An 11,815-nucleotide genomic window follows, 5' to 3' on the forward strand; every position below is an offset into this window, starting at 1 on the left:
AATACAGGCAACCGATCCAGATCGATCAGATATCGATATCAGTATCAACCTCAATCGATACCGATACTTGAAACCATGTTCCCAGCTCTTGAACTATGACCTCAAAAGACCAACTAGAAGTGAAGAATTTAGGACCTGCAAAGTGGAATTGCTGTGGATGCCAAATTTTATAATAATTCAGCAAAGTGTGGTTGTAGTTCACAAGCTACACAGAGAAAAGAAACTAGGCATATAAATACTGTCGTGTAAAACTCTTCCTCCTCATGTGGAGTCTAAATCAAGTCACACCACTATAATTAACAGGACTGGATTGTGTTTCTGGGAGCCACTAGCAGTGTGGTTGTCTTCTCCAGTCTGCCCGTACTGCACTTTAGTTGCGCAGAATTATTGAAGAGAAAAGGTAGGGTGGATGTTGTAGTGAACAAGGCACAGAGAACATACAAGACAATTGATACAGCAGCTTCTTCTACATCCTGGACAAGATGCGGCTCAAGCTAGCTTGAATTGTCCCATGTGGTTCATCAGTTGGTGTATAGACATCATCATCAAACTGCAAAATCTCATTACGAACAGTTCGATGAGTGAGATAAGGAGTTGCAGGACAAGCATGATAGTTAAAAGCAACTAGAAATCTTCTCAAACTCAACAAAAAGATTTAAATACTGTGTGGTTAGTCTCTTGGTATTACTGCATAATGAAAATGCTAAGGATTCCTTTCCTTTGCTGTTAGTTATTTAGTGGCTAAGCCCATTCCTTATTAAAGCCCTGTTTCTCTCTGTACTGGTAGAACTAGAATTCCCATTTCCAAAACATGAGTTTCAGATGCCAACACTGGTATCCACATATGCTGATCTTTTTGCTCATGCTTTCATTTTTCATAATTATCTAATTCCACAATTCCAGGTTTTTTTTTTCACTTCTTTTCTTCTCTTGTTACTTTTTTATTCTAAAAGAAAAAAACTGATTTTTTTTGGGGGGGGGGGGGGTGGGATAAGAGGGATAGAGTAGTAATAATAAAAATAACCATGTCCCCATATCTATATTTTTTTAAAGCTTTATCAAAAAGGAAAGAGGGGGGGGGGGAGGGTGAGTGAATGCGAGAGTCAATTTGGCTATTTGGAACCACAATAGCTGAACTGGAACTCCTCAAGAACAGTTTGAAGTTTGAACTAACCTCTTTGGGCAATTTGTGTTTTGTCCAAGATGAAGTGGGCAGACTGGACAAGACTAAGAAACCTACCTTAAAATGTGAGATAATCAGTTTTATCAGGTTAATCAACCGGAAAAACAAGAATAGCAATTAGCCAACCCCACCATCCTGTTCCAATGACCATGGTTTGTACATAAAGTTTACCTCAGTCTTGTTTTCACTGCTTTTCTTCCTGATCCCTTCCTTTCCAAATTGTTTCTTTCTTTCTTCTGTTTTTGTTGCAGTTTCTCTCTATATGTATATTGATTTTTACTAATCTACTTTTCTTTGAAAATATTTGATAAAAAAAACTCCAAGACGAATAAAAACATCACAATCTACTAAGCGGGAGAGATACAATACAATAAAACACAAGAGTACAGACTATAGAGTATAGTACAAAAATAGCAGCCAAATGACGGTATATCGCCCAATGCACTAGCTAATGCACACATGCATTTATTTATTCTACAAATAAATATGTGCACCATAATTTTCAAGGCAACAAGGCAACCCAAGGCAGTGGAGGGGTGCCTAAGCGTTTAGGCGACCAATTCTTATTTCTTATTTCCCATCTTTTCTAATATTATTTAATATGCTACATATATCTTATATAATAAAAATCAACATCAAGCCACTTAGCCACATCAAATCATCAAAAACCAAGATTAAGCCATATCAAGTCATCAAAATCAACATTTAGAGAAATTTTCTTATTCTCAAAGTTTGACCAGTCAAATGATTTCATTTTTATATAATACTTATTGTATTAGGTAGAGACCACAAAGCCAGTTTTTCAACAAGTCTAAGATTACTTAAATCTAAATAATAATGAAAAAGTTATGTTCTAGTCGAACTTATTTTAAAGTGCACGAATTGTGTTAAAATCACCTGAAATGAAAATAATTTTATGGGCATACAGAAAATATTATTTTACAGTACTTTTGGTTTTGGCAATGTTTTACCATGGTAATATTTATGAAATTTTCAAAATTGAGAAAAACCCAACATTTGAAAATTGAAAATCGCCCAAAAAAAATTTTTTTTTGAATGGGGGGTTGACTTTTTGTCTTTTTGGAATTTTATTTTGAAACTATTTTTATTGGACTCAAAAAGGGGGTGTTTGCTTATTTATGAATAAAATCTTAAGTAATTACTTAAAACGATATTTGGCATAAATAAGTGCTAGACCAGAGCCTTGCACTAAGGCGACAAATGCCTGGACAAGAAGCAAACCGTCTGAACGCCAAGGCAACGCCTTGACGACTATGATATGCACATTCAGTCTTTTCATAGAATTCACATATGTAAATCAGACCAATAGGGATGATCCTCATTGTTGTTGTATTGAATGCTCTTGCCAGACCTGTACAAACCCAGACCAGAACTCCAATGGACTACATGTCAGTCCTACGCCCTCGATAGTCAAAATCAGATCAGATTGGATCATCAGATGAACCTGATCTTTTTGTAGTCAGTAATGGCACATATTCAAGCATGCAAGTTCTGGTATATAACTTGAACTTTTCCTGGAGATATTATTAAAAGAACTCTCACAGTATGCCTACTCTCAAGCTACCAAGCTTTTCTTTTGTTCTTTTTGCTGAGGATACCGTCCTTAATTCATGGGGTCCCAAAATCACCTTGTTTTTCATTATATTTTGAGGATTTTCTAATTTGATTCATCTTTCAACAGTAAAGTTTAAACAAGCTAAGAAAGAAGTCCTACCTTTACAATACTTGGAGTAATCTTGTTTGGTAGATTGACTGGTAAGAAATGGATATTAGGCATTTGTAGATGGATTGATGATATATCTGGGAACCTGACAAAAACAAAAATTAAGGATCAATCTTGGAATATCCCAAAATTAAACTCTAAACAGTCACACATGATGAGAGACAGAGAGAGAGAGAGAGAACCTGTCAATAACAGCCCGGGCCATGTCATAAAGAGTGCCCTGGACTGAGGGGCTATAAACTCCTCCTTTTGGAGGACCGAAAAAGTTCCTTTCCAGTACTTTCTTTACACCAAGGTATCCCTCAGTAAAGTAAAGAGGCTTCAAAGGAATGCTAGAAAGCGATTCAAATTTGTACCTGCAATCATAGTAATAATCCATCTAATGATTATGTTATCCTTTGGAAAAGCTAAGCCTTCAACACAATCCTACTCTTGACTTGGGGCAAACTTTGTAGGTAAATTCATATTATCATTCAATTTTGAAAATAAAGACATGGTTACAAAACTTAATAAACCAATAACGTCAAACTGACATACTTCCACTCCGTCAAAACATGATAGTTAACCGTCTTCCATAAATTATCAAGTTGACAAAAACCTTACATTTCTTGTACAAAAATTGCCAAACTTTATCAGAAATTAAGTACTTCAACCATTAAGATTTTTTTTTTTTACTAGGGTATAATTCAATAGACTACAACATGTAGTGAGGACAGTACCAAACAAATCATAAATATTTTTTTTCTCGGAGTTCTCACATCCAAGAATGGTATTTCTTAATTCTGAAAGTGACTTTCCGTTAGTCTCATAGTTTTTAAGGCACTGCTAAGACGAGGTGCCTTGGCGCTGATGCGGTCTAGAGATGGTAAGGTAGTGCTCCGCCTTACGTGAAGTGGCGCCTTATGGTTTTTTTTTTTTTAAACACATTTTAAAATTACTTGATGAAGATTCTAAATATAGATTTTTTATTGGTAGGTGTATGGTTTTGTTAACACTTGAGATGAATGGGATCGGCTTTACTCCACCAAAAATTATCAAAACAAACAAAACAAAAACACGATTCACAAACAGGGTTTGGATTTTGTCAAGGGTTTTAAGAAAGGGATTTGAGAAGGAATCAAGGAACAAGGAAAAACCACTGATCCAGGCGACCAGCTTGCTCCGGCAACGGTGAGCTTCATTCTTCTTTGACAGGAGTAGAAATATAGTGGATGACCTTAGGGCTTAGGCACTCATTTTGGCATCATAGAGGTAAGTATAATAAATACTTGTATTTTTTATGTCTTCTTTTATTTATATTTATAATTTTGTTTCATAATTATGTATTTATATTATATGTTAAGATGATTGATGATTGATGAAGATGAATTTAGTTTATTCACTTTATTGATTTGTTTTCTTGATGAATATCTTACATTGGTATGAATATGAACTTTTAATATTTATTTAACATATGAGTAATAGGATGCAACTAGAGTTCGAGTCAAATAGATTGGTTTTATAAAAAAATTACACAGGAACGCTTTAGTCAATAAGGCGACGATTTATGCCCGCCTTATCGCTAAGGCGCTCCGAAAGACCCTCAAACACCTCCGTCGCCTTACCGCCTTAAAAACTATGGCTAGTCTTTATCCCTATCGACTCCATGCCCCCTTCCTCTGCTTTCAGATCTTAACTTCCTCCTTATTTCCTCCTAGTCACAGTTTTAACTTCCTTTTTATTTCCTCCTGGACACAGTTTTCAAATAACTTGTGAGACTTGTCGTTACTAAGTCGTAGCTGTGCACATCTTAAGGTAATATCAGTCGGGAAGGCCTGAGTTAAATGTGGAATGGGGGTAATCCCGTTGTATATTGTCCACATCAACATGTTAAAGGTGTTTCTACAACTGCAGCTTATTTCATAAATAAGAGAGCAATCTTACCTCCAGAAACTAAGAAAACTCGGGCTTGGTCACTTCAAGCTCTTGCATTAACTGTTCCTACTTCTTTTTAACAAAGACAACAATGTGTTCCACTCTTTAGAGATAAGGGATTTGAGAAACAGTTTACTTCAGATTAGGGAAAAGGCAATGTAGCTGTAGGAGAGATGACGAATTGAAGAAGGTGCAGGGCCATGTCAACAGTGATATCGGAAGACAGGAAAATTCCGTCATTTAATTGATGGAAAATTACTTTATACGATTTTTATCTAAATGACCTGACTAACTTTATGTTCACAAGAAGGATGGACTTTCCAAACTCACAATTGCTCCTCCCTACCTCTTTATTCCTTGACAAATCTAGCTAACTTCAGTAGTACTGATACAGATCCTTTCTCGTACCCGTCGAGTTGGCAATTGGAAACCTATATAGTTTTCTTGAGTTGTGAAAGCCCAATAGTCCCATTCACAGCTAATTCATCACCATCAGCTCCACACTTTGTGGATACCTCTCCGTGCATAAATGGTTCTTTGGGTTCCCAATATTCTTATGTTTTTGGGGGAGATGAGTTGAATTATTCAGATCTACTGGACTCGTGTACCATCGGCACAATGGTTCCAATTCGAAAGAGAAACAAGATTTAGGATTCCACAAGATTCCATTTGATTCAGGTAAGATAAGGTGCATGTTATGGGTATTTTGAGTCTTGTTACATAAACCATTTAACAATTAACAAACCTTTGCGACATGAAGATTCCCCTTTGGGGTATTGAAATAATAAAGATTGGCTTACTCTAAAATTGACCCAAATGCCTCAATAATATCAATGGGGTAGCCTATGTAGCTAACACATTGATGTGGCCAACTTACCCTATAAAATAAGGTTCAACAATGTACTAGTACAACATCAATAGTCTATTGTTGTTGAAAATGACCAGAATCACTAGCATAGCTACAATATGATGGAAATCTTAATGAGACAGATGAAATCATGGTTGTCCAGGGAAACATTGTTGATGCACAAATACAAATGGGGGTCCACTAACCATAAAACTGACACGTTGCAAGGCATAATGACAATGGCACTCAGGTCAAAAAATCAAAAGAGGATATGATCAAGATTGTGTTGGTCCAAGAAGGGTCAGTGGCCTTTGTCAATAAGCCCAGCATAATGGGGGCTCCACTAGTCTTGCAGAATGACAAATGCCTCGACAACTTGACAAAATAGCAGTACCAAGGATTATAGATGTGAAATATAAAAAATCCTAAAGCTACTAAGTTTGCATTGATGAATCACTTTTTCTTGTACTATTTTTCTTTGAAGTGATATAAGGCATATTGATCTATTATTTATGCTTTGACAGAAGCTTGGCATTCCAGACATGCACAAAAACTAAGGTTAATTGGCAATAATTTTCTTGAACCCTTATTCATGGTTTTTAAATGGTTACTAGATGTGTATTGGTGCGCATGAATATGCAAGGATTTCCATATTTTGAACAGGATTTTAACGCACTCCCATAAGCTTCCATTATTATGAGGACTGAAGTTCTTAACCAAACCAAGCTTTAGAACCTAGGATGAGGGGGAAAACCTATTTTGCATTGGAAGTGCCTCAAGTGGACCAAAGTATAAAGTGGTGGGTTCCACAAGCCCTAAAAATGGGATTTCTGGACTCAGAAAGTATATTTAAGTAATGCATGTACGGAGACAAACGTGTGGAAGATTTCTACTCATAGACAAGCGCATAAATAATTGTGACAATGTTTTGCTAACGGTGGCTAGATAAATTTAGAAAGTACAGCATAAGAATCCACAAGAGTATTGCAATCCAAAGTCTACATGTGGGTATTTTAGTTATATATCTGAGTTCTAATGAAATGAGGAACTTCTATTTCATGTTTGATGATCACTTAAGCTTGCTATCCTGTATTCACCCCCTCCCCCTACCACATATATATATAAAAAAATAAAAAAAATAAAAAATCTTGCTACCCTGTAAACCTTCCAATGTGGAATGGAAAAGTCATACCTCCATAAAGCACTGACTTCAGTTGCCAATATTCTTTCTTTTGTTTCAGGCAGGGCAGTGTATTTGTCCTTAATATATCCTTCAAAACCTGACTGCTCATTGGAGGGAGGGGAAAAAAGAAAAGGTGAGAAGCAAGTAGGTTGTATGTATTAACTGTGTCTTCTATCATGGTTTGAGATATTGATATCAAAGTATGCATTGTAATAATAAATGATATTTTCACATGTTTTTGTTGCAGAAGAGAAATTTTGGAAAATAGATTATGAAATAAAGGAAATATAAAAACTAAAGTTGTCCTAGCATGTCCAAAAAAATGAAGAAATTTTCATCCTTCCTGCACCTAAAAGCAGCACATGGCAGACAAAAAAAGGGAACTAGACAACTTCAAAATAACCCCCCACTCCACCAAAAAAAAACCCAACAAACTTTATGACCAAATTAATCATTTTGAACAAACTGCTCAAGAAGTTGCCCAGTTCCCAAAGTGCACTCATCCTTATTTAAGACCTTGGAGGACAGAATTTCATCAATGTAGGAGCAAAGTTTCTGAAAGGGGGGGGGGGATTGGGAGGAAAAATATGTCAGCATTGGCAAACAAGTATCAAGGAGCCTATATGCAAAAGAGGGCCCCTGGTGTCCAAATGAGTGTTTTCTCTGTGTCAATAGTCCACATAAGTGTCTGACAAGAATCTTACAAAACAAAGATTCTATCCCATATTCCCATTCCTTAATTTCTTAATTCTAGTTCTCCAACTTAGTTAGAGAACCCTACACCTTCTCCCCTTGTAATGAAGACTAATCTTGAAACAATAACCTGTCCTACATAGTAGTCGTGAGGAACAATAAAAAGGGATACAAGTGATAATAGAACCAAACCTTGGTTGTTTTCAACACAGACCATCCTTCGATTCCAGAAGTTACCACTACCGCACCAGACTTCTTCACTGTTACTTCTGTTGTATGTTTTTCAGATCCAAGTTGAAACCCTGGAGCCAGAAAACACAAAATAAGTTTAAGACAACTTCGGGAAAATAAAAAAACTCATCAAATCTAACATATATAGAGAAAGCTGCCACTTGGTAATGGAAGATCCGAGAAACTTAAAAAACTGAAATGATTAAAATTAATTCATGAAGCCCATAGCTCATAGACCAAGAAGCAAAAGCAAGAAGCAAGATACTAGGCTCAGTATAGGTCTCTCTCTCTCTCTCTAGATTTGCTGGTTTCTCCATTGCAAGCTTTATTTCTTTCTCGCTCCTCTGCTTTTGAAGGTGTGTTTCTTTCTTTCTCCAATTCCTTTTCTACATTGAAGAGACATTCTGTAATTGTACCATTGAAAAGACCCCTCCACAGAGTATAGTAAAGTTCAACAGTACTGTAAAAAGGAATTTGCCAATCATCTGCCACTGGAACCTCAGAAGCTTAGGATTTGGGGAATTTGGAAGCAACCCGAAAAGGCAGCGGAATTCAGCCATCACTAGCCTTCTAATCTATCTTTAAACAACAAACTGAAAAAATGGGAATTGGCCACTTGTATCCTGACATGCCTGCATTTTTCCCTGTGAGTGACCCATAGGAAAGCAATAGCACATTGGTTGTTGGGAGAGAACATAATGTCTTCTCCTACCAAATACAGAGTTATGCTTTATGCTTTTCTTCCTTTCGTTGTAAAAGGATCATCTACTAACCATGTTCATGTGGTTGACCATCTACATGTACACGTTCCCATGGCTTTTCCACTATTGTGATTACTGCACCTGTAACCTACATTTAAAGCATAAATAAATATTTTACTTCCCCAAAATATGTAAGATCATGAATTGAAAAACCAAAACTATATAGATATTGCCAAAGGAGAAAATGAAAATCATCATCTTCATCATGTTTTAGGATCTCATTATATTTCTTCCATATTCTAAGATTTGCAAAACACAATAACATTATATTGCGACCCTGACAAAGTAATTCTCAAATGGAACAATGAAAACCGTAGTCTTTTAATTCACTGGTTGAAACCCAGGTTTTTTACTGCTTCTGCCATTCACATTACTCGGTTATCAAAATATGATATTGAGAAGATTTCAGCCTCCTTCATAGCAACCACATAATTTTATTAATCGGCATTTAGAAATGTGATGCTATTAGTTTCTAATCATTTACAGCTTGATGTGAATCAGATCTGTACTCTGGTTTTCCAGAAAATAGAGCGCTGGAGGCAGATTAGAAAGAAGAAGAAGAAGAGGCTTGTAAGCCAAAACGAAAAGGCCAAGTTGGTCAAGTTTGTGTCATTTTTGGTAGGAGACAAAAAATGTCCAGCAATCCAAGTTGTTAACTGCTAAACTTTTTTGAGTCAAATAGATTTTAAATATTCATGGATCTTAAATGCATGTTCAAAGTTCAAGTTCCAGAATGGATACAATATTTTGGCTAGAGTGAGGTATAATTGATTTCAGCTCATCACATAGAGTGTAAAGGTTATAGTCCTGGCAGAAGTCTTTGTAACCAAAGAGATGATCAGATAGGTTGCAAGGTGTAAACGAATGCAGTCTGAGAAAAATCAAGAAATAAAACAATAAGACAATTGGAGAGAGAAATTCCACATGAAGGCTGGTAACTAGAAGTTGGCTAATCAACTCACTGCCAGACAGACACACAAGCACAGAGCTTCAAAATTGTCGAATAACCTTTCTTCAACGAGAAAAGATGTTTGTAAAGAAAGGAGTTTAATAATTTCCAAGCCCACAATCATGAAATACTTTTCCACTCTCGCACAGTGTTAAGCTTTCAATTCTCTAATTTATACGAAAGATGTAGCATATTAACTCAACAATACCAATACAGTGAATTAGGTACCTACCTTCGGATAGTATGATGTAAAATGTTTCCCCAGTGCAATTGCAAAGTTCTCAACCGAAATAACTTCCGCACATTCCTTTGCTTTTGCATATACCTGTATTGGGATTCAAATAACAAAAACACAGACACAGATACAGAAGTTGAAACCATCTATTGGAAGCGTAATCCAGATTAAGGATTTCCTTTCTCAGCACCATTCATGTGTAAGATGTAACAAGAACACTGGCAAAGGGAAGGGAAGGGAAGGGAAGTGACAGCCCTTCTGGAACCCAGGTTATGAGCTTTGCCATAGATAGGGATGAGAGTTGATTCAAAATTTCTTTTTTTTCAACCCTTTTTCGCAAAATTTTCTATACCAATCATGGTTCAGGCTCAAAGCAATCAGAAACATAAAAACAATACAATAATAGCAGAAAAGAAGATGAGAGAGAGAGAGAGGATGAATAATTACAGTGTTCTTCACGGTATCGGTGGTGACAAGATCTGAATTATCACCCTGAACATATGAAGGCAAACAATTGGAGAAGAGGCTTGTATTGACATTCCATTCAACAATCAAATCACGCCCATCTAAATTCCTCCAAACTCTAGCAACCCTGACTCTTGACTTCCCGTGTTGCTGCTCAAAATTCAAACCATCAACTACAATTGCCATAGCTGATTCCCCTTCTTCGATAGTCGATATACCTCACCGATTCTTCGACAGAAACAGAGGAGATCAGATCAACAAGAGTTTATACATAAGTAAAGAGCAGTCTCTGATTATAGCCAGCCTGAGAATCGTGACTTGCAGCTGATGTTGATGCAGAAATCCGACTGTCGACTTTGGAAGAGACTTAAAAAATGAGCGAATCGATGCTCAGTCTCAGAGAATAAATAATTTATTGGAACAGTGAAGAAGGTGTGAGAAAGATTGAAATTTTAACCTTTTATAGGGAAGATGAAATGAAGCCTCAGATGGAAACTATTGGAGCGTCGCCCGTGGTTTCTGTATCGCTAAAAGCAGTTTGCCATTACGTCTGCCGTCGGTTGTCTGAAATGAGTTTTGAAAGAATTTTTTAAGGGAAACTGGCGTGCTGAATACTGACTATACACTTGGCAAAAATAACGACCAGGACACGCGAGTCACCCAGACGTTGGCAAAATAGTCATGCAGAAACTCTCAATCATTAATATATGAAATTATCTAATAAAAATGATAAAAATAAATAACTAAAGACAAATGTTTTGTGAAAAATCCGATCTCGCTCGGTGTCCACTGTGCAGTATAAATTCAATTGTTGAGTCTTGTATTTTGTTACAGTTTAATCCAGAGATTACTGGTGCAGATGCATCAACGAGTAGGACGATGATCCCGTTTGCTGGTAAACGGGCCACAGGTGTTGCAACTTGCAAGGGGGTAGGAGACCCCCTCGAATTTTTTTTTTAGGACAGTTTTATACTTTTCGGATTAAGGTTTTTCACTATATATTTGTTGTAAGGTTTTCTATCTTTGTAATATAAGTAATACTAAAAGTTGTGAGAATAAGCGTTGTAACCTTATTTTCTATTGATAATGAAGCAAGATCTCATCTCATCGAGGATGTAGACAATCTTGCCGAACCTCGTAAACCTGTTAGCATTAATTGTTATTGTTTTTTCATTATCTTCTGTATCATTCTAGGGTCCGTTTGATTTTGTTTCTCATGTTTCTATGTCTAGAACAACATAAATGGTTTTTGTCGTTTTTGTGCTAAGAAACGATTTTTGGAAATGCAAAAAGGTGTTTGATTTTTTTGTTTCCCAAAACGTTTTCAACTGTGTAGTCTAGTTCAAGATATGAGTGAAGACACGACGTTATAAGAATGCAACTCACGAATGAAGGTATGACGTTGGAGTTGCAGGTATGCTTCATGGAGATGAGCTTCAGAATGATGAAGGTAATGTGAAATTGTGAGCTTCGAACAACCAGGTTTGGAATCGTCGCATTTGGATAGCGAGAAGTTTCAACAATGGGTTAAGGGTTTTGATAGGTTGAGTGATGTATCGGATTTTTCATAATTTTTGTCACTCCCACTTGTTTATAGAAATAGAAAAACA

The 11,815-nt window shown here is 36.4% G+C and overlaps 1 protein-coding gene across 4 annotated transcripts; it reads right to left on the minus strand.

Moving 5' to 3' along the window:
- Positions 1-148: 148 nt before the first annotated feature.
- On the minus strand, positions 149-10,821 carry LOC122058293 (uricase-2). 4 transcript variants are annotated; one of them, XM_042620910.1, is made up of 9 exons: positions 10,663-10,821; positions 10,188-10,559; positions 9,738-9,830; positions 8,569-8,644; positions 7,757-7,866; positions 6,881-6,972; positions 3,110-3,283; positions 2,919-3,012; positions 149-550 (listed from the first exon to the last, which is right to left on the minus strand). In XM_042620910.1, the coding sequence occupies exons 2-9, from the start codon at positions 10,389-10,391 to the stop codon at positions 467-469; spliced, it is 927 nt and encodes a 308-aa protein (XP_042476844.1). In that variant the 5' UTR covers positions 10,392-10,559; positions 10,663-10,821; the 3' UTR covers positions 149-466. The 4 variants fall into 4 exon arrangements, with proteins under 4 accessions (XP_042476844.1, XP_042476845.1, XP_042476846.1 ...); XM_042620911.1 differs by having other exon boundaries at positions 10,188-10,571; positions 10,663-10,816; XM_042620912.1 differs by having other exon boundaries at positions 10,188-10,552; positions 10,663-10,814.
- Positions 10,822-11,815: the final 994 nt, after the last annotated feature.

The sequence above is a fragment of the Macadamia integrifolia genome, chromosome 12 (genome assembly GCF_013358625.1).
Source record: "Macadamia integrifolia cultivar HAES 741 chromosome 12, SCU_Mint_v3, whole genome shotgun sequence".
Taxonomy (NCBI): Eukaryota; Viridiplantae; Streptophyta; class Magnoliopsida; order Proteales; family Proteaceae; genus Macadamia; species Macadamia integrifolia.